General features: G+C 50.0%; 1 protein-coding gene across 4 annotated transcripts in view; it reads left to right on the top strand.

The window, feature by feature from the left end:
• ATXN1 (ataxin 1) overlaps positions 1-15,449 on the top strand; it is a 179,926-nt gene extending 164,477 nt beyond the window's left edge. For all 4 annotated transcript variants that reach the window (XM_032181770.1, XM_032181772.1, XM_032181771.1 and 1 more), the window contains 2 exons: positions 7,039-9,082; positions 14,898-15,449. In XM_032181770.1, coding sequence (XP_032037661.1) covers positions 7,199-9,082; positions 14,898-15,428 — 2,415 coding nt within the window. In that variant the 5' untranslated portion in view covers positions 7,039-7,198 and the 3' untranslated portion in view covers positions 15,429-15,449. The remainder of the gene's footprint in view (positions 1-7,038; positions 9,083-14,897) is intronic.
• The last annotated feature ends 7,787 nt before the right edge of the window (positions 15,450-23,236 follow it).

The raw sequence follows: 23,236 nt of genomic DNA, 5'->3' as shown, positions 1-23,236 counted from the left end.
TTTCTGTGCTGAGAAAGCACTGAAGTCCCCCTTTGTAGCTGAATCGAGGGAAAATAGGTGTTAAAGGAGCCCCTACCTTCTGATTGCCTCTGCCCCACTTTATGGTTCAGCCCAGTGGATGCCGCTAAAGCCATCAGCTTTGAAGAAGGGATCAACGTTTCTGTTTCAGACTGTTTGTATAAATAGGCAGCTGCTTGAATATGCTGAAGCGTGAGGAACGCGAGCAGAGCGTGGTAGGAGCGAGTGGAAATCTCTAAGAAATACCACTGAATACATTGGACCACAGTTCAGCATTTTTTATGGGCATCATTTGCATTTATCCTGTCAGTGCAGGGTGGATGAATGGAGGTACAATAAATGATACGCACAATCTGAATTTTTCACTGTGTGCCTGAGACTCGGTTCTGTTTCTCCAGCAGAAAAAGATGATTTTTTTTTCCATCGTTTCGGGGATTAGGTAAATCCCATGAGTGATGACAACAGACAGAACTGGGGCTTGCAGAGACACAGAAGGGAAAATATACTTGACACTTGTGAGAAGTGAACTCTGAGCTGGCGGTGCGGTTAGACACGCCAGCCTCATTTCAGGACGCTGAAATACTGCCTGCTCATCCTCCTGCCTTGAATCATGAAACCCCACAGCTCTTCTAGTGCTCCTTTCAGAGGGAGAAGTGAAGTGATTCATGCGAAGAAGCAGAACAGCTCAGACCACATCCCTTTTATTTATCTGGACTGCACCAGAACCTCTGCCAAACTTTGGATCATTTGGGATAAAGTGACTGTAGCATCCCGACGCTGCTTTTGTTTTCTTACTCGGTTTTATAAGCATCCTTCTGGTGGCCTGCTTTAAAACTCTTACAGCTACTCCTGGTGTCAGAAGCAACCCCTCCCTGGCACTGTGGGAGATGTAGCACCTCTCCCCTTCCCTTAATGCCCAGCCTGGCTCACCCAGTGAAACTCTTCACAGCAAGGCAGCGCAGACTCTCCAGGCCTGCTTTTTGGAATAGTCATAAAGCAGCTTCCTTGTAGCTTGCTGGGAAAAAAAAAAAAAAAAAAAAACACGCAGTGAAAGTCACTCTGGTGACAGCTAGAGGGAAGAAATAACGTTCCTCACAAACTTACATGGAAAGGATACGAAAAACAAGCACAAGATCTGTGCAAGGGAGGGGATTCTTATTCGGTGCCTGAGTGCAAGAAGCTCATGGGAAGTCTCCGTGTACAGATAGGGGGGCCAAATGGAGATTTCCATCACCAATTGCTCTTAACATTGTTTGTGTGATGCTTCCCCTCTTCCTTTTCTTTTTCTTTATTTTTTTGGTTGGTTTCTTCAGTTTTTTTTTTCTGCTTTGTTCCCTTCTGCTTGGATTAAGCTGTGCAACATACACGGTATGTGCAAAAGAAAGGGCAGGATCCTTACAGCAAAAAGAGTTGAGTCGATCCTGCCACGATTCCCATTTTTCCCCCAAATAACCCAATCAATTAACCAGCCCGTTGCTCTGGGGAGGTACTCGACTCGCTGCTTGCTGGGTGAGCTGACTTTCGGGGCTGCTCTCAATCCCTGCTCTCAATCCCACGCTTCACCTGCCCCCAGCACAGCTGCCAAGCCCTTGGTGCTTTTGGGGAGGTTGTGGCAAAGGCACGCGTGCACCCAGGCCCCGTGCACACCTCTAATAAATAAATAAATAAATAAATAAATAAAAACAGGCGGTGCAGTGCCTCCTCGCACGCCCTGACAAATGCCGGGTTGCCCTTCTTCTTCCAGCCCCCGTGGCTGCCGCGAGCGCGCTCCTTGCACGCACGGCACTGGCTATTTGCCAGGTTTAGTATCAATTTATTTTTTGAATGAATGAGCGAATGAATGAATGAATACCTGATTAAGTTAATGAAGCTGAGGCAATGGTGGGAGGGAGTGACTTGGCTGCTGAGTGCGCGGAGAGCGATCTGGCAGCGCGGGAGACTTGCATAACGCCTCGCAGCTCCGTGCTGCGCTCCCTGTGAGCCGCAGGGGAGGGCTGCAGTAATTACCCGGCTTAACGAGTGAGACCAGCTGCAGGTAGCTAGTCACCCTTTGGTCCATCTCGCTGGTGGCGGGGAGTCACTCGGCTCTGCACCTCGGGTTTGCAGATGGGTAAGGTGCTTTCACAGGAGCAATTGCAGCGGGGAGCAGGCGTCTCCGTGGCTGCTGCAGGAGGCCCGTTCAGCCGTCCAGGCTGTGATTCACTGGACACACACGTCCCACGGAGGAATTCTTCTAGTTCCTGAGCTCAAAACTCCTGTATAAATAACCTTTATGGGAGTCGTGTGATTTTTTTTCCCCCCCTTCTTCATCTGGCTGGGAGAAGGGGAGCAAAAGGTTTCCTTGCATCTGCTTTTTGTAAGAAAAGTCATTTTTAAGTCCTTCCAGTTCTTTTTTGTTTGCTGTTTAAAGCAAGCTCTTCCTGGCAGTCCCGGCTGGTGCATACCTTTGTTTCTCACATCCTTAAATTAAGAGTACTGGCACTGCATGTTAGCACACCGCCTTCGTTTGTCAGCGTTCCCTGCTTGAGAGCAACGCTGATTTGCATTTGTAGTTGGAATGGTGTTTTTTTTTTTAATTGCAACTGGAGCCTGTGACTGTGTATCCTGCTATGTGGCTATAAACCCGCATTATTTCATTTTCTTTTAATGGTTTTCTGCGCTGTCTTGTCAGAGAGAACAGTCGGGGCCATCTCACCCTTGCTGTGCTGGCCTCAGATGAGTGCCACTGGTGATGAATTTGGCTCTCTGTGCCCATTCTCCCGTTTTATCCGCCTGCCTTTCTGCCCACGGAACGGGAAGGAGTCGTTTCGTGGCACAAAGTGCCATTCCCAGACTTGCCACAAAGTCGGGAACAGCGACCTTTTTTTGTGTGTTTTTTTTTTTTTTTTGTGTGTGTGTTTTTCCTGCATGGATTTGTGTGCGCGCTGTCCCCTCGGATGTTCACGTTGCCAGCTTCAGGGTCCGTGCAGCACCAGCGTGGGTGATGCTGCAGGGCATGCCCATGTGGAGGTGACTCTGAATTAGGAAGAAAAATGAGTTAACTGGAGAAAAAAAGAACAGATGAACGGGATGCTAAAGTTGCTCTTCAGTGAAGGATGACCTTCCTGATCCACCCTGGGAGCTGAGCTCTCATGCTGCCCCATTACATGGTGCGTGCTGGTGTCGCTGGCTGCATCTCCAAAGGGCTGGGAATGCCCCCAGGACCCACAGTTTTTCGTGGGATCACAGTCATCCCTCCTGGGGACAAAGCCAGGCATCTTCCTCATCCGTTCGGCCTTGTACGTGAAAGGGAGGTTGCTCCCAGCCGCATGGGGCGAGACCTGTGCGACGTGATCCAAATGTGTTCGCGCAGGCATGGCAGTTTCTGTCACAAGCTAAACCCAGCGGCGAGTGGGCGTTGCTGCACTGAGAGTCGCTCGCGAAGTTTTCAATGGAAAATCGTGTAGGCAGCTGCCATTGTAGCCGGGCACATTTCAGATAAATGAAAAACACCAACAAAGTAATTTCTGTATTATAGCGGTTCATAAATGAGCTCTGCTCGCTCATTTCAGCTGCAGAAATGCCTCGGGGGGATTGGTGTAAGAGTAAAGGCTTTTCTTGGGCAATTATCAGCCAGGAGGGGCCTCCAAATCTGAGGTCCTGCAGCTGGCGGCCGGCTGTGAGTCGCATCTGCCCCTCGTGGAGGGCCGTAGGGGGGCTGCACCTCTCCTTCCTGGGCACGTGGGGATGGAGGAGCTCAGGTTGCATCGGGAGCCCCGAGAGAGCTGAGGCCGTGTCGCCAAACTCCCGGCCCTGGTGTCAGATGATTAGGTGGGAAATCCCACGGTTAGCTAAAAAAAGTAAGTTTCTGCTCTTGTGGGTTGTAGAGAGAAGCTGGAGACCTCGAGACCGAAAGGCCTCACACAGCAGAAGGGCAAGCTGAAAAAAAAAAAAACACACATGAAGAAAAGGCAAAAAAACCCTCCACCTTTATCATTTTAAGAAATCTGCTGTGTGTGAGCCAGGACCGTGCGTCGCAGGGGCGAGGAGGGGGGCCTGACTCACGGTGTCTGAAGCCAGGGTTTGGCTGCACGAGGCAGGGGATTTCTGCGGGGCACCGGGATGCCTGGCGGCTGTGGAGCATGCTGACCTCCGCTAATAACTTTTTGGGGAGACGCAGGGGATAAATAAATAAATAAAATAAATAAATAAATAACAACAGGAGGGGCAGTGCCGCTCCTGACAGAAAGGAGACCCAGTTTTTCTTACATTTGTTAGATGAAACAAATGGAAAAGCAGCGTTCTGGGAGACGTAGGGAGTTTTGAAGTGCCTTGCAGAGGCGCACGCCGGAGCTTTGCATGAAAAATGCACATCCTGAGCTCCAGTGAGCAATCCCTTCGGGACCAGAGCAAACCCAGCTGGTGACTCCTCCAAGTGATTATTTTTCTGCCTTAAGCCTTTCCAGGAATTCGAGTGTGGGCAGGCTGCCAGCGGACACTGGCTGTCCAGACACTTTAGCAATGTTCCCTGTGCACGAGCTGCCAGAGATACCAAAGTCCAGCTGCTGCCCCTGATCTCTTTGTCCCCTTTACCTTCCTTGCCGTAATTACGCCTGCACGCACGCACGCCCTTGTGTGACATACGCCTACAAAGTGGGCGCAAAAAAATTCACCCAGTGCTTGCTGCTGTTGGGAGCATCTTGCAAATCGTCACCGACAGCGCTGCAGTTACGGAGAAAGGAAATCTCCAGACTCGGAAAAATGACTCGGATGAAAGAAAAAAGCCCCGCAGCGCGGAAGGCAGGCGCTCATCTTTCTAGGGCAACCAGCAGAGAGAGGTTTCCCCACGCCTCGTACCTCTTCCCTGAGATGCTCCAGCTCGTCTGCCTTTCAGTGCTCCCCGAGCAAAACCAGCCCTGCCTTATCTCTGCTGCGGGAGCTTGCGTTGTGCTGAAAACTTATCAGTTCACTTCTAAGTCTTGGAGCAGAAATAGGCTGGGTTTTGCTGCGCATTTGCATCTCTGCAAATCCGGTCCGATGTCTGCTGGAGTTCAGGGTCTAACCATGGAGTGCTCGGGCTTGGAGAAGTGGGGCAGGCTGCACCGCTCTGCCGCCGTCTCCTCCTCCGTCTCTGTTCAGCTTGTTCATTCCTCCTGTGCTCTCCGGGAGATTTTGGGTAGCCCTTTTGTTGCCGGTGATGATGCAGAGAGCCGTAAGAAATATTAACAAAAGGAAAAAAAAAAAAAAAAAAAAAAAAAAAAAAAGATTTAGCCTGTGGTATTTTTGAGGAATGTTAGCTTTGACTTTGGAGGCTACCCAAAACTCCGCGGCTCAATCCTATTTAGCAGAACAAAACCTTCGCTTCAGCTCCCACAAAGTGAAAGCTCACCAGGTCGCACAGGGCAGCACAGCAGCAGTTTTAAAGGGGGGAAGCTGCGTCCCAATGCCTCGGGCTTTTGGAACAACGGGGTTTGGGCGAGTCCCCTTTGCCCATTGCACCAGCAGGGTCTGGCCCTGCCCGGTCCCACACACAAGCCCCTTTCGGCTGCAGTGTGTGATGTGTGGGCACTCGCTGTGTAGGGCCAGCTCTCTGCCTCCATCCCACATCCCCATTTTCCCCTCGCAGCGCCCGTGGATGGTGTGAGGGAGCAGTGCGAGCGCCCCGGGCAGCAGCTGCCGGCTCTTATCTGGCAGAGCCGCCTGCCCGGGGCAGAAGACTACAGTGAGCTAAACTTAACTAAGGATGACTGCGCAAATGTGAGCTCGGCGGTTTTATTTTTAGTCGGCCTTAAAAATAAAAACCCGTAAGTCATGTGTAAGATAATAATTTTAGCTGTTGCCAAGACACGGCGAGCAACTGCGAGGACGAGGAGGAGGAGGAGGGGGAAGACCCCTGCGGATCGCAGGGCACCCCCAAGTTCAGGGAGCCTTCCTTCCGTCCTCCCCCTGGCCCAAAAGCCAGAGAATCTGCCCCAAAACGTTGGGTCCTTTAAGCAGCCTTTGCCTGAAGCTGCAGCTGATGGGTGTGCTGGTTTTTCTCTGCTGCACTAATGTGTGGCAGCTGCGGAGCTGGTGGAGGAAAAACAACAAGCTGTTTTGGTAGGGTCTGCGTGGCTGTTGGTGTTTGGTTACCGCTTATCAGGTTTTAGGGAGTGGAATAATTCACTCAAGGCCGATTGTATCAGACATTTAAATGCCTTAGACTGCTGTTGGATTATGGCAGCTTGGAGGACCACAAACGTAAGGAATGCTCTTAAAGACAGGTTTAATCTTTGCTTAATATGTCTTCAAAGCACTGCGTGCACACATAAACATCGGGCTTATTGTTCATTAGGAGTGAGGCAAGAGGGAAAGAAATCCCCCAAAGGGATATTACTTGCCATAAGATAACTATCGGCACTGCTGCTCAGCATTCACTTTAAAGTGGCTTGTATCCCGTTCCCATCTTCTTCCCCCTTTTTTCTTTCACGTAACACACGCTTTTCTTGCAGGGATGCCTGTCGTGCGTGAGATGCAGGGTTTGTAAGCACCCGTGCTCTCTGACCTTCCAGACCAGCCAGAAGCATGGGGGGAAACTGGGGGCTGGACAGCGAGTGGGCAAAAAAACTTTCCATAAAGTTTGTTACGAGGCTGGGCAAGGCAGGAGCTCCTGGTTTCGGGCAGGTCAGGACTTGGGATGGCCGAAGTCACCAGGGTTTTCCTGATGGAGGGAAGAAAGCAAGCTGATGAGACACTGTGGGCAAGCCCCTAGGAGCTTGCTGATAAATCTGACACCCGATGGTCAGAGAGTTTCTGACCTGCCTGCGGTTTTAATCGCTTTCATGATGTGCCTGTGGACGTGCCCAGGATTGTAGCTGCCTCTTACAGTGCAGCTGTCCACTGCTCCTTGACAGGAGAGCAGCAATGCCCGGCTGATTTTGTTTCTCCAGCCCTTTTTTTCCTCTTTCTCGGTTGCTGGTTGGGGGTGTCGGCTTGTTTGTTCCCATTTCCCAGCGCTGATGGTGTGGTTTCCCCCCTCCCTCGCCCACCCTCTCGTTGCAGAGTCCAGAGGAGCTGTCGGAGGATCGTGCTCACAGGGAGATGATTCCCCATGAAGTCACTGGATCCCTGGCAGAAATCAAATGTGACTTTCCGTTTACCAGACTGAAACCAGAGCCAGCCAGACAGTGAAGCAAGCACAGTGGAGGGGGGACGGCGAAAGATGAAATCCAACCAAGAGCGGAGCAATGAATGCCTGCCGCCCAAGAAGCGAGAGATCCCCGCCACCAGCCTGCCTTCGGAGGTGAAGCCGGTCCTGCCGAACGACAACCACCGCGCCGACAACCTAGCATGGCTCCCCGGCACGCCTGGCGGCCAGAGCGGCCTGGGGGCCAGGCACAGGCCCGGGGGGACGTCGGCGGAGGTGGGCTTGCAGCAGGGTTTGCACAAGCCGCCGCCGCCGCCCTCGGCGGGGCTGGACTATTCCCCGCCCAGCGCGCCCAGGTCCGTGCCGGCCCCCACCACGCTCCCCACCGTGTACTCGCCCGCGCTCTCCCAGTCCGGGACCCCCGTCTCCCCCGTGCAGTACACGCACCTGCAGCACACGTTCCAGTTCGTCGGGCCCCAGTACAGCGGACCATACGCCGGGTTCATCCCCTCGCAGCTGATCTCCCCGACCGCCAATTCGGCAACCGGCGCCGTGGCGGCGGCCACGGCGGTCGCAACCACTCCATCCCAGCGCTCCCAGCTGGAGGCTTATTCCACTTTGCTGGCCAGCATGAGCGGCTTGAGCCAGCAGGGGCACAAAGTCGAGCCGCACCTGGTTAGGACGCCCGGGCTGATCGCCGCCGGGTCCCCTCCGCCCGCCCAGCAGAACCAGTACGTCCACATCTCCAGCTCGCCCCAGAGCGCGGTCCGAAACGTCTCTCCTCCAACCATCCCGGTCCCCCTGCACCCCCACCAGACGGTGATCCCCCACACGCTCACCCTCGGCCCTTCCTCCCAGGTGGTGGTGCAGTACAGCGACGCCTCGCACTTCGTGGCGAGGGACGCCCCCAAAAAGCCCGAGAGCGGCCGGCTGCAGGCGATGCAGGCCAAGGAGGTACTGAACGGCGAGATAGAGAAGAGCCGGAGGTACGGCATTTCGCCCTCCGCCGACATGGGTCTGGTCAAAGCAGGCAATAAACCAGCTCCTCACCATTACGAGACCAGGCACGTGGTGGTGCACTCAAGCCCCGCCGAGTACGGCGCCCGGGATTCCTCAGGGGTCCGAGCCTCCGTCATGGTGGTCCCCAACAGCAGCACGCCCACGGCGGACATGGAGGTGCAGCAGGCCACCAACCGGGAGACCTCCCCCTCCGCCCTCAACGACAAGGGGAGCTTGCACCTCGGGAAGCCGGCCCACCGCTCCTACGCGTTGTCCCCGCAGCAGGCCCTGGGCCACGAGGGGGTGAAGGCGGTGGCCACGCTGTCCCCCCACACCGTCATCCAGACGACCCACAGCGCCTCCGAGCAGCTCCCCGTCGGGCTGCCGGCGACGGCCTTCTACGCCGGGACCCAGCCGCCGGTGATCGGCTACCTGAGCGGCCAGCAGCAAGCCCTGGGCTACCCGGGGGGGCTGCCCCAGCACCTGGTGATCCCCGGCACCCAGCCCCTGCTCATACCCGTCGGCAGCGCCGACGTGGAGCCGTCGGGCGTGGCGCCGGCGATAGTCACCTCGTCTCCCCAGTTCGCAGCAGTGCCTCACACATTCGTCACCACCGCCGTCCCCAAGAGCGAGGCTTTCAGCGCCGAGCCCCACACCACCCAGCCCGCCTACCAGGCCACCATGGTGCAGGCGCAGATCCACCTCCCCGTGGTGCAGTCCATCGCCTCCCCCGCCGCGGCTCCCCCCACGCTGCCCCCTTACTTCATGAAGGGGTCGATCATCCAGCTGGCCAACGGGGAGCTGAAGAAAGTAGAGGACTTGAAAACGGAAGACTTCATCCAGAGCGCGGAGATTAGCAATGACCTGAAAATAGACTCCAGCACTGTGGAGAGGATCGAAGACAGCCATAACCCAGGCATTGCTGTGATACAGTTTGCGGTCGGGGAGCATCGCGCACAGGTAACGGGGCCGCGCGCTGGTGGGGGGCAGCGGGGGGCACCTCGGTGCGGTCCGGTCATGGGTCCAAAAATCATCTGTCTGGCAGTGTTGGTGGAGCCATCAGGGGCACACTGGTGGCAAATGGTAGCCTCCTGGATGTAAAGTGGGTCTTCACAGGGGACCAGGCTGCCCTCTTTCCTAGTGTCTAGATTAAATTGCTCAGTGCCTTCATTGGTCCAGGGGAAACATTTACGTACTCACTGGGAATGATGAGCAGGACTGAAAAATAAGAGTCCTGGCATCACACAGAAACATCCCGAGTCTAGGGGACAAACCGAGACGCCGGGCAGCAAAGGGATTTGCTGCAGTAAGGTCACACCGTGCGTTATCGTCACAGCCAAGGCACAAAGCTGGATCTTCTTCCATCCGTGGGCCTAGCCAAAGCTCTTCATTGCCTGGTCAGGATTTCTCGTGTTGGAATAAATCCTGCTGTGCTTTATAGCTGGAGAACCCATAAGAGAAATTACACCATCTTCATGCTTTTTTATTCAAATACAAGATGGGTTAAGCTGTATGAGGGGATATATTTTGCATTCTTGTAGGTGATTTTGACCTTCCACCCCATGAAGCTTGGGCTAGATTCAGCGCAAATCCTACCCTTGAGCAATAGGTAGGCTGCGAGGTTGTGAATTTCCATGGCTTGGAGACAGCTTGGAGCTGTCTGTGGGAATGCTTCCACTCACACGTAAGTTACTGAAACACTACAGAGTTTTACTGAGGTTTCAGTCGTGAGTGGTTTAAACACTGTGCAGCTCACATAAACTGTCTGTTCCAGGGAAATTTGGAAAGGAAAACCATCTATGTGGCTGGTCAGGCCGTGCTTCTGACCTTTGTTTCTCACTGCAGGAAAAAATCCTGTAACTTTCCAAAGATACTTCTAGGTTAAGACCGTACTGATCATAAAGCATTATCCTATTGCTGCCCATTTTCTGAGCAATTTAGATTCTTCTCTACTGAGGCCGGAGCAGATCAGATACACCAGGTAGCAGCGTGGTTCCTAGAGGTATTCATTATTCACAATAACGTTGTCACAAGTGCTCTCAGTTTGGTTTGAAATACGAGTGCTGTGAGCTGCAGCATTTGCAGCCACGAGGCAGCACCCTCGGTGATGGAGAACCAGAGGGAGAGAGAGGGTGAGAGGAGCTGGAAGTGTCCAGATCTGGCGAAGAAACCTAGGCTGGCAGTTTGGAGAAGAAAAATGAGCAGGTACGGCACAGAGGAGCAAGTCACACAAAAAAACCTTACAGGCGCAGCCGTCTGTGTCCCATCCTTCCCAACCTGCGCCTACCTGGCAGCGGCTACATGCGTCAGGTCCCGTTGCTCATGTCAGACGTGCAGGTAGTGTTTTTATTGTGTCTTGTTGGTGGATCTGCCAGCACAGCTGAGGTGCTGTGCGCTGGGAAGAGCGCCTTCGCAAGGGGTGGAGTGCCATCCTCTGGCAGAAAGCACAAACCCGCGCACCGCTCGCACCCAGCCCCGTGCCACCTTACGCAGAAGCCTATCAGGAGCGGGCTGACATCACCGCAGCCGAAATACTCCCCAGCTGTGCTTCCCACAGGGGATGCTTCCAGAACCGAGGGAGAGGCACGCAGGGATGTGATCAGCGCGAGGGTTTCATTGAGGTTTCCTGCGGATTCCAGGCCTTGGGTCTCTTCCCGGATCAGCTGTGTGCCTGCATGGCAGGGGCTGCTCCGAGAGAGAGAGGGAAGGAGAGCATTTCTGCGTGGCTGAAGTCACCGCTGACCTCACCCTTGGCCCAGCGTGGCCATATGGAAGCGTTTAGCCCTATTAGCAGCCATGGGGCCGTCTTTACTTGTTAGGAAATGGCCCCTTCAAATAATGGTATTTTGTCTCGGAGCTTAGGGCAGTGGCTCAGGGGTACCGCTACACTTCCACACTGACTCCCAAGAACTGAGGGAATATGCGATCTCTGGGAGGTCACCACAGCACCGATGATTTCATGCTTCCAGGCTCTGTGCAAGCGCTAGCTGATTTCCACACCAGCTGAGGGACAAAGGTAGGAGGTTATTTTTAGCCGAGCGTATCCAGCTCGCACGTAGGGAGGCACCACGCAGCTGCTATTGTACCACGGAGCTGCAAGCCCACAGCTGCTCCTCCCCGGCGCAGTGCTAAGGCAGAAAGAGGTCATCCTCCCACCTGCCCCCCTCTTCCAGTCATGTCTCTCTTCCAGGCGTGTAAAACCAGGAGACAATTAGCCCACCTGAAGCTGTACCCCTTTCCAGTGAAATAACTGCCCTTAGCCCCTGAGGGAAGCTAGGTTTCCATTTCGGGGCATCCCTGCTGGGGATGAGTAAGAAGTGAAACGAGTATCAAATGGAAGAGAACCCAAAGTTCAGCGGTTATTCCTCTGAATTCAAGTTGCCTAAAAAAAACCTTATGGATCTGAATCTCTTTGCAATTCAACATATTATTCTTGTAATAACACGTATATCGTTATTACCTGTCCTTTCTTTCGCTGCCAGGAACAAGCGGAAGCTGGCAATTCACGTCCATTTCTGTTAAGGTCAAAACCCACAGGAGATGCAAAAGTAGTGCTCTGAAATGCTTGCTTTGATCCCTGAGTTCCAGCTCCCAATAATTTCTAAAATACAGCTTTAGAAAGAAAGACAAGCATACAGGTTATAAGTTTCCTTTCTTTTAAAACCAGAACCGTAGACATTAGAGATGGAGCAGTTCTGTAAGACCACTGACCTTGAAGCACCCCTTTTCACAGTGACAGCTCACCGAAGCTGCTCCAGATGCAGCCCTGGTGGGATGCTGAAGGCTTCATGACAACTCCCGTGTCACCCCACACATGCCAGGTCCTGGTGGCAAGAGGTGCTGCTGCCTGCAACCCCGTAGATGTCTCAGAGGAGATGCACTCTTGTGAGGGCAGGTGTTGTTTGCAGTGGTGGGGAAATGAGGAGCTGTCGTCTCTATACAGCTCAGATACACATTGGTGCTCCTCATGTTGGTTGCAGCAGCTCTTCCAGCACGTGTCGTGGGTGTTCCAGCTCCAGCATGCATTTCCTGAGCAACCTGAATTGCCTCCCTCACCTGCTGAGTTTGGCTGAGAAATAAGGTGATAAAGGGCTATAGAAAGTTACAGACACACAGTGGCTGCAATGAGAAGTTTTGGGTGTTTCCATTAGTCATTGTTCAAACCTGGAAATAAAGCAGTAACTTTGCAGTAGAGCCCGGTGTGCTTGAAAGGGACCAGCATTTTGGTTTCTGGCTTTATTGTCTTAATAGTTAGAAAGGCACAGAAACAAGTTTCACATTTCTTTGTCCCCTACAACAATCATGCCAAGATACTGGGGGAGGGAGCTTTTAAAATCAACTTTTCTAATTTGAATGCAGTGGCCAGGAGAAAATGTTACAGAGGTGTTCTCACTGCACTTTCACACTTGGAAGCTCTTTGTCTACTATTGATTGTAGAGAGTGGTTATGTTAAAATCCCAACTTTGCTGAATCCAGAAGCAGATAGCTAAAGCAGTGCTGCCAGAGCTGTGGATGCCCCATCCCTGGAGGTGCTCAAGGCCAGGCTGGATGGGGCTTTGGGCAGCCTGGTCTGGTGGGAGATGTCCCTGCCCATGGCAGGGGGGTGGCACTGGGTGGTCTTTGAGGTCCCTTCCAACCCAAACCATTCTGAGATTCTGTGTCCATGAACACTGTGACTGGGTCATGGCAATAATGGCATTTCATTAGGGTTGTTCATAATCACCACCAGCAATTTGACTGATAGTTTCAGTGACTGACAGTTCAGGCGAGTGTTTCATATGCCACGTAAAACAAAAGTATGACGTGCTGTGGAAGCGTGTTAACACCACAAGAAACTTTTGTTTCAGTGAGTATAAAGCGCATGAGTATGTGTGATTCCCAAAGGCACAAATAGCTTTTGATGGGGTTGGGAAAGTACAAAAAGAAAGAAAAAAAATTACAGTAAGCAGGAAGGAAGAGAGAAAGGGGCGAGCCACAGCACTAAAAACCCATGTCCACCATATGGTTCATGCCTAGGGAAAAGCCTACAGCTCTGTGTAGACAGTAGTTTCCATTTAAGTCCCTAAAAGATGCTGCATGTCCACCGCCTCTCCTAGTCAGACCCCTTTCCGAGGTGAGTATGTATGGAATAGGACCACAAACCTGGGGCAAGTATTTCTGCAAATCCTGGCGCTGGAGGATTTAGAGTGAGCCTCCAGCAGCACGAAGTGGCAGGACTTCTGCAGTTTCCTTGCCCCAGGTGCTCCATGGTTCATAAACCAGGCCTAGGGCCGTGTCCCTGTCCAGTATTGCTGTGTATGTAGTTGGTTGTTGGCAGGCAGGTCTGGTCAAAAAAGTTTCAATATGGCACAAATTGATTTACTGGGGGGAGCAGGAGGGTGTTTTGTGCCTCTAAGCTACTGGTTTTGAAATTCCTCATGGAGTGGCTAATTTGCTGGGCAGATGGAGTGTCAAAAGAATATATTAAGTGTTACTCATTAGCCTGACCATGTAGCATATATTTATTGATGTCTTAAGGTTGGGGTTTTCTCAGCTGTCTCAGGAGCTGCAGTTGTCTGCTAGGACATGGCGTGGGTGTAACCAGCTGAAAGAGCAGTCAAAATCTGTTGGGAATCTTTGGCTTACCAGTCCTGGAGCCTCTGTCCCTGCGCTGTGGGACATCCCAAATCCAGTCCTCCTGCTCACGGTGGATGTGGAGCTGGTGGGGTCCAAAGAGAGCTGCCAGGGGCCCTGTTTGCAGAGGATAAGTGCTGCCGTACTGCCCACTGCAAACCAGGAGTCCTCAGGATGCCTTGGCGTGAGACACACGTTGGAAAGGAATCGGTATCTGTACCAGAAAGAAAGGTACTTCCAGAGGGAGCCTCGTGGTGGTCATTGAGTCCAGCCTCTTCGGGTTGCAGATCTCAGTGGAGCTGCACACAGCATGTTAAAAACACGTGCCAGGTTTTTGAAAGTGTTAGTCAGAATTTCCTGCCCTGACAGGGCCGTGGCAGAAGGGCTCGGGCCTGTAGGGTGTGAGTCACGAGCCCACATCCACGGTTTGATCCTGCTGACAGACACTGTGGTATTGAGGTGCTCGTGGTGTCAGGTCCTCCAGGCCCACCGTCAGGGGCTTCTGGAGGAGTAGGTGGGAGAAGGGGACGAAGTGCTCTGGGTCACAGGACTGCCCGGGGAAGGTGGGTTCGTGCCTGCTGCTGGTACAGACACGGCTCTGTACCTACCCACGGCCTTCCCCTGTAATTCGACGTCCTCAGCCATTTCACGCTGGTAAGTATGCACTGACACGGGCGGAGGTTGGCATGGGGAGGTGATGTTCCCATGGTCATTTAGGAAATCGTGTGTCATAACAAGGAGCAGAAGCCAGAGCCCCTTCCAGCCTCGGGGAGCCATCCTCTGGCTGCCAAGTGCCTTCAGGCCTGGGTGTCAGGCTCGAGGTACCGCAGGGGTATGGCAGAGTTTGTCAGATGCCAAAGCTGTTTGGCCTCTTAGGTCTCTCCGAGCAGCTGGGTGGAGGTAAAGATCGATTCCTGTTGCGGTTTTGCGCTAAGAAGTGCTGAGCTCAGTCTGTTTAACACCCGCCTGACAAGGACGAGCGTGAAGTCTGGTGCTCGAGGCACAGATTTCGCAGGAACTGAGCGGCACCTGTGCAATTCCTGCTTCACTGCTGTCACCCACAACGCCTGCTGGGTGCTGCACGCGTGCCCCAGGGCAAAGGCATCATCTCACGCTCTCTCCTCCCTCCCTCTCTCTCTTTCTGTTGTCTCTCTCTCTGCAGGTCAGCGTGGAGGTCTTGGTAGAATACCCTTTTTTTGTATTTGGACAAGGCTGGTCATCCTGCTGCCCCGAGAGAACCAGCCAGCTCTTTGATTTGCCATGCTCCAAACTCTCTGTGGGGGATGTCTGCATATCGCTTACGCTCAAGAACCTGAAGAACGGCTCTATTAAAAAGGGCCAGCCCGTGGACTCAGCTAGTATCTTGCTGAAGCATTCAAAGAATGACAGTCTAGCTGGAAGTAGACACAGGTATGCGGAGCAGGAAAATGGGATTAATCAGGGAAGTGCACAGATGTTAGCTGAGAATGGTGAACTGAAGTTTCCGGACAAAATAGGATTGCCTGCAGCACCTTTGCTCACCAAAACAGAACCCAGCAAGCCCCCGGCAACGAGGAAGAGGAGGTGGTCAGCCCCCGAAACACGAAAACTAGAGAAATCAGAAGAGGAGCCACCTTTGACTCTTCCCAAGCCTTCTTTTATTCCTCAGGAGGTTAAGATTTGCATTGAAGGTCGATCCAATGTAGGAAAGTAAAAGTTGTTTGGGGAAAGGAAATTAGGCTATCCCTTGTCATTTTTATCCAGATTACTGTACTGTAGACTAAATAACCCAGTATTTACATGTTATCATCTTATTTTAGGTTTATGTTATAACCTTGTTGTTATAGTTGCAGCTGGTATTATGCAGGAGACTGGTGCATATGTTTTTCCACAAGTGTTTGTCAGTGACTAGGTTTCTTGAGAGCTACAGAAGGGGCAGTATCTGCTTCACACACCCTTAGTGGAAATGAATGTGTTGTCATGGCTCCTGTTTTCTAACACCTCGTGTAGGACAGGGTCCAGCTGTGATTTTTTTCTTTTTGTCGTCGTTATTTTTTTTGTGTTTTTTTTTTTTTTCCTTGTTTTGGTTCCCGTTCTAGGTTTTTTTTTTTGGGGGGGTAGGTGAGGAGAAGGGAACTGTAGCAGAGGTGTGTGTCACGCGTGGTGTGTGTGTGCGTGCGCCCGTCCCGAGGAGGGACCCTGAAGAGGTTTCCTGGCCCCAGGTGAATGCTGAGGACACAACCCACAGATGTTACCCAAAAACAGGATCAGACAGCCTCTGATGCTGTCAACAATAAGCCAACTCTCGCTCAAGGCTCTACAGTATATATATATATATGTGTGTGTGTATATATATATATATATATATATTTGTGTGTGTGTATATGTATATATATATTTCCCCCCATGGGGTCTGACTGCACTGATTTTTGCTCACCAAGCATCTGCCACACCACCACTTTCCCCTCTGCTTGCTCGTGCAGTCGGGTGCCGGGAGGCCACACACACACGGGGCGCTGTCCTCGGCGCCGGCGGGCACGCCTGGGCGCACGTGGGTGTGCGTGGGTGTGCGTGGGTGTGCGCAGGGAGCCCTCCGGCTCGCTGGGCGGGCCCTGTTTCCGTGCAGTGTTAGACAAATCCCTCGGGTTAAGGCCATGGACATTCGCTTCCACCAGGGAGACGCATACTGCCCCTTTGAGATCACAGGCATCCATCGTTTGCAGTTGGGTTGCAGGTCTTTGTCTTTAACTCTAGTACTGTTTTTGGTTCATGATTATGGACGACCCGTGCCACTTTTTTTCAAATTTCAGTGTGACACAGGAACCCGATGTTGAAGATGAACGTAGAATGTCTTTAAGCACTTAAAATGCTGTTCACACTTTATTGCTGAGCATCCTGGTCTAACACTCAGTACGTACTGTATCTCACTTTAATCTGCTCGGAAAACAGCAGCAGCAAACAAATTAATCTCTTCAACACTGTAACTACATGCAACTATGTAAAGTTTTCTCACGAGCAAGATGCTGAAAGTTTCAATGTGGTTTCAAAGGGATGAATGTGAATTATTGAACTAGTATGTGACAGTCATTGTCCACAAAGGACTACTTAATAGGAGGCACTTTTTAAACTTTAATGCTTGAGAAAGAGTTAAAGGCATATGCGAGCTGACAGATAATAAAAGAATAAGAGAAAGGAAAAAGGAAAGAGAAAAAAAAAATCATTGTCCAGTGTTTTTGAAAAAAAGATGGACTTTAAAGAATCTTGCAATTTGCACATCTTGAGTTTATCATTTGTGTGGTATTCCTGCAGTTTTTACCTAATAATGTTGTGGGTTGGGGGGGGTCTGAAAGAGCATAAACAAATGTAGCAATTACTCACTAACCTGCCTACGCTCTAGGCCATTTCATAGGGTTATTGTTCCTTTCAAAGTTCATTTTCGGTCTTTCTGCCGTATCTGCCACACAGAACCTAGCACAGGTCCTACCGGGACGGCTCTGAGAATTTGTCTTCAGACTTGCTGAGAGAGTTTTCCACAAGAAACATTTCTATACATAAGCAAGGTGTTTGTTTGTTTTTAAAACAAACCTATTGTTATTTTATTATTATTATTATTTGTTATTTTAATTGCATTGCTTTCCATTTGAAAGACTAGATTTAAGAGTTTGGTACAAAACAAGTTTTTTTTGGGGGGGGATTCACGCCGTTCAGTCTTTTGTTTCCCCAGGTAGGGCCGGATCCTTTGAGGTGCTGTGCACCCAGCCTCCCGGAAAGTCGCGGGGAGGTGCGAGTATTACGTACTTCGGGTCTGAGCTACAAAAAGCCTCTTGCTGCCAACAGGGATGTGTCTCATTGATGTCAGTGGGATCTAGCTCGGGCCCGGCGTGATCAAGCGTTCACGTCGTTACTTTTGGTTGGTGAGTTCGCGTCCTTCAGGTAGTTTTGAAGAAGCTGTGCTGATAGGGAGAAAAGGAAATAAAAAGTCCTGGATTAGAAATACAGTACCTAAAGTGAACAAACTTATTTAAAAATCTCGTTTTCCCTCTCCCCTAAAATACAGTGCTTTTATTTAAGAAAAGAAATGTTAACCCCAAACCCCAGCTTTGACTCTGTTATTTGTTACTTGAAATTTAGCTCACACCAGAACTAATTGTTTTTATACCATATTCTGGGGTGCACCAAAAAGTTTAAATACGTTTAAAATAGCTTGAAACTTTTCTTGAATTTCCTTGAATTTTATTAACCTCTCAGCGGGCTACCAAATAGCTGAGTGGGTTTCTTCTCACAGTCACACTGCTTAGTTAGTGCTTATTTGTTAATATTTCTGCTCAGAGAAGTTGCTTAATCTTCCATATACTCTGCTCAGGGCACTTGCAATTTATTGTTTTGTTTTGTTTCCTGTTTTGTTTTTAAGCTTTTGATGGTAAAGGAGTAGAAAGAATTACAGATTTTAGTTCGCATTCGTACCACTATTTCCGTAATTCACACGTGCTCGGAAAAAAAAAAAAAATCTCAAAGAGAACCATACGCATTCACATTCGTGGTTAATAAGGAAGCAGGGGCTATTAAACTGACTGGATCTATTCAACTAACACTAAAAAAAATAAAAAATAAAAAATAATAATAATAAAAAAATAAGTTTGGAGCAATAGGAATGTATTAGTTCTGTGCTTGTATTTCAGACTGAGGATTTCTGAAATAACTGGTTCTTTCCCAACAATCGTCCCTTTCCATGCTTTGGCTTTCGTAGGATGTGCAATACTTTACGTGCCAACGTAGACTCACCCGTGCGGTGTTAGCTAGATCTCATACCCTCTTCTGGTTTCCCCTTTTTGTTCCCTTGGAATAGTTTCTTTCTTCCTTCCTTCCTTTTTTTTCTTTTTTTCCTATTAATAACTCCCCTCCCCCCAAAAATAAAAAAGAAACGTGTTGAGGGTGAGGCGTTCCTTGACCTGGGAAACACCAGCCCTTTTTGTCAGCGTGAGGTATAGGCCTGCCTCGGCCTTGCGTCTCGGAGACGCACACCCCCGGCCTCCGCGCTGTGGAAAAAAATGAAAAATTTAGATCCAGGAAGACAAAAAGCGCCTAATCCGAGTTCCCCCCGGCCACCACCACCACCAAGAGAGGAGTTTTGGGGTTCATTATGTCTCCAAGGGGGGGATTTTTGCCAACGTCAGCCCTCTTCCCCACGGGGCCACGCGCGGCCGTGGGGCCGCTCGGTGTTTGCTCCGTGCCCTGGCCCGGCTCCCCTTTCTCTTGTTTTCTTTTGGTCTTTTTTTTTTTGTTTTGTTTTGTTTGTTTGTTTTCTTTCCTTTTTATTTTCTTTTTCTTCCTTTTTTTTTTGTAGCAGGCCTGTTTAGTTTACAACGAAATGCATACAATCACCAAGAAATTAGTCAGGGCGAAGAAAATAAAACGAGAACCTCTTTATAGGGATTTCTAAAAATATCTATCTATCTGTCTATCTATCTATCTAATCTATCTATATATCTATATATATAAAATGACTGTTCCTTATAGTGTTTAACTTAGGCATTGTTTCAGTTTGTCTGGGCCACATCACGGGGAATTTGAGTTTGATGTCACTTACCTCAAGTCCTGCAGTTGAAACCCAAATTGGCGTTGCTGTTGACCTACTTTAGGATTTTGTAAGTTGCTGTTGGGATGTTTTTTTCCCCCGACGAACCAGACCTCGGGGTGGGGGGGGTAGGGGGGGGGGATAGGATGTTCCTCTGATTCCTTCAATTCCTTCGTCCCGCTGTCGCTTCGTTCGACCTGTCGTTCCGTCATTTTCTCGGCGTGGGGAAGTGACATCACTACTCTCGTTTCCCTAAATCAAGGAACATTTAGAAACTTTTCACACCTTTTACTCAGGGATGGGGCTGGCATATGTGTGGTACACTGATGTGACCAGAAGCAGCACTTTTACTGCTCTGGAGTAGGGATGTACAATGTGACAGACGAGTTTGGATTTCCTGCATCTCATGGTTTAACTCTGTAGATATCACGTAGATCGCAATACAAAAGCAGCAGGCTCAGCGTGAACTGTAGCTGTTGGTTATCACGAAAATTCACTCTGTGCAGAGATTTGTTTCACTTAAAAGTGTGTTGCCAATATTAAAAATGAAACGGTGAAATTCTGTTCAGACTTGCAACTGCTAAAAAAAAAAAAAAAAGAGAGAGAAAAAGTCTGTATCAAGGAGAGCAAATCCTCTTTATTTTAAACACTAACAGTGTTATTTCAAAGAGGGGTTCTTGGCACAGCAGCCTGGGCCCCAGCTCTGCAAACACTTATGCGTGTGCTCAGGGGAAGGCCTGAGCTGGCTGGCCAAAGCAGCCGGGCGGCTCGGGAGCTCTCTGTGAAGTACACGTATAAATCTTTGTGAAACTGAAGCCTGGTTCAGTTAGGGCCAGATTCTGACCTTACTCAGGTGGCTGGAAAACCCTGGGGTTTCATCCAGGTTCACCAGGGCGGGATGCCCCGGGGGCGCGGGGGGATGTGGCCTGTTGAAACACTTCTGCTATCCCATGAACGCCAAAACGTGGCGAAATGGGGCTTGCACTCGGACAGGTAATTTCCATTTCTGCCCTCCCCATCATCACGGGTAACAGCAGAGCCCGCTTGGGGCTCTGGCCAGTACTGATGTGATAAGCGAGGGGGGCGACCGTGTCGCTGGAGTGCAGCCGGTCATTTTCTTCTCTCTGGTTTATCCACCTCCCCCCCCGCCCCCACGGTCCTGAAACAACAGAAAAACGAGAATTTGTTGATGCAGATCTGCATACGTGCACACACAGCCAGGCAGAAGTGTCAGTTTGCACATGAATAAATACGTGTGAGTTTTGCAAGCCTACACATCCACTTGGTTTCCTGTCCCGAGGACAGTGTCGTGTTTTGTGTCGATAGGGAAATTCCAAACGAGTTGCACACCTCTACTCCAGAGTTCAATTTCTTTTACATAGACGACCTCGCTTCAGATGTGTTACCTTTACTGATAGGATCTTTTTTTGTAGCACTATATCTTGTGGGAATATTTTTTGATGTAAACCTAATTTGAGAAGCTTATTAAAAATAGAAACTTTTTTTGAAGCACTCACATTGAGGAGTACAGGTAATGTTTTAAAAAAATTGCACAAAAGAAAAATGAATGTTGGAATGATTCATTCAGTGTTTGAAAAAGAGATGGCTCTGTTTGAACAGTGAGTTTCATACCTTGTTTGTAAAAAAAAAAAAAAAAAGTTTTTAAATACAAAAGCAGAGAAAGGTTGAAAGTTACATGTTTTTTGTATATAGAAATTGTCATGTCTAGATGATCTGATTTGTATTGGCTTTGGCCAGGAAGAATTATTACTTAAAAGGCTCTTAAAGAACAACTGTGCTTAATTTTCTGTTCGTATTACATTTCTGGGTCCCGTTTCTGGGGAATGGAGTCATGCTTTCACACTGTTTATTCCTGTGCTGAAAACACACCTTGGAGCAGCAATTCCTGAGTGCAGCTACCAGGCACTTCAAAGGGTGGCTACTGTGCAAACCTAGGGTCTCGCTCTGCAGCTGGGTTTCGGCTTTAGATCTCTCCTGCCTGCGCCAAGGGACGAGGCTGGCAAGGCACGGCCTGCTCGGCTCCTGCCTCAAGCCTTTTGGCCCGATTATTTTTTTTTTTCCTCTCCCCGTGAGGCTGTTCCACGTTTTTTTTTCCAGCACTTCCTGCTCCAGACGAAACCCAAAGAGTATAATCCTGAGCAAGAAGTGTTCACAGCGAGGGATCCTAGCCTAGCGCCCGCAGCAGGGCCCTGCCCGAGGCAGGGCGGCCTTGGAGCCCCTTCCACTGCCCCCTCTCCCCGCGCCCTCCTCCAGAGCTGCCGGGGAGCAGCAGGCACACGAGGCAGCTTTCCAGCGGCGGTCTGGCTTGCTTGAGAGACCGGTGTTTTCCAGAAGCCAAAAGAGAGGATCCCGAGGCAGTTTGTGAGGAGAGAGGGTCTTTTTCTAAGTCCAAAGATTGAGCTGGGCAGCTGGGGGCCGGCGGTGACCTCGGCTCTCGTCCAGGCGGCCCCGGGCCCCGGCTGTATTACAATGAAGTGCATTCAGCCAATAGGTAGTATTTATACAATAACAGTCTCTAAGGTTTCTGTAGTTTTTTGTTTTTATTATTTTTCCTTCTTGTTATCTGAAAGGACTCAAGTCTTCCACTGAGGATTTTATGGAGGCTTCATCCAAGGCTGTTTTCTTTTCGGTTTGTTCCTATTTCGAGCAGTCAAAGCTCCTGTGCCCTTTCCCTCGACCATGCAGTAGGCATGCATTGGAAGTGTTGTTTGCGGTAGGCCTTAGGCACTCCTTGAAGCTGTCGTTGCTGTACTACTGGATTGCTGACGTGCAAAACCTCCAGGGCCCGGACCCCCGGCCCGGCTCTGCCCCGGATCCCGCCCGGGGGCTCGCTGTGAGAGCCGAGGAGCCGACTGCTCGCCCTTTGAACGCGCTCTGCACGACTCCTCTCCGAGCCACGGGGTTGGGATCCGGGTAGCTGAGGACGAAAACGGGCCGGGGGGGTGGCTACATCGGTGTCTTCTGCCTGGCCGTCGGGCTGGCCGCTTAGCGAAGTTACTAACCTGTTAAGGCGTAGATACAACCTCTTACGACAGTCAGCTAATGTTGAAACTCACTAATGTATGTATTTGCTCTTTTTTTTTTTTTTTTTTTTGAATAATATATTAACTTGTTGAACACTGTCCTTTTTCGCAGTGTTAAAGGGTTAAAGGGGGGGTGGGTGGGGGCATGGGAGGGGTGGGTTATGGGTGGGGATTTCCCAACCTTTTTCAGTTCGGGTGAGCTACTGAAAATCATTTTGTACTAGCTATGTCACCATCCCCGGCGGCCAGCGGGCTTGGGGCTAGCCGGCTCGCGAAGGCACTCGGTGAGAGGCCTTGCCCGGGGGTAAGGTTTAGCCATTCTTCAGCAGTAATTTTTTAAGGTCTTTTTTTTTTTTTATTATTATTATTTTAAAATTTTATTTTTATTTTTTTTTCTCATTTGGTATTATTAATGAGGGTTGATGCAAATCACACTTCCAGTGTAGTTCCTAGTGTAGGCCCAGCAAAAGGGATATTGCAGCTTTGTGTTGGGGAGAAATTGAGCTGACATGGCCAGTACAAAGGAGAAATAGGGAGGGAATAACGTTTTGCACCTTATTGAAAAGAGGAGAAGATTTTAAGTGCATACAGACATAGTTAAGAGCTTTTATTGTGACAGGAGAACTTTTTTCCATATGCGTGCATACTCTCTGTAATTCCAGTGTAAAATATTGTACTTGCACTAGCTTTTTTAAAACAAATATTAAAAAAAAAAAATGGAAGAATTCATATTCTATTTTCTAATGGTGGTGTGTCTATTTGTAGGATACACTCGCGTCTGTTTATTGAATTTTATGGTCCCTTTCTTTGATGGTGCTTGCAGGTTTTCTAGGTAGAAATTATTTCATTATTATAATAAAACAATGTTTGATTCAAAATTTGAACAAAATTGTTTTAAAGAAA

Source organism: Aythya fuligula, chromosome 2, assembly GCF_009819795.1.
Source record: "Aythya fuligula isolate bAytFul2 chromosome 2, bAytFul2.pri, whole genome shotgun sequence".
Classification (NCBI taxonomy): Eukaryota; Metazoa; Chordata; class Aves; order Anseriformes; family Anatidae; genus Aythya; species Aythya fuligula.
This window is presented reverse-complemented; position numbering and strand designations above follow the sequence as displayed.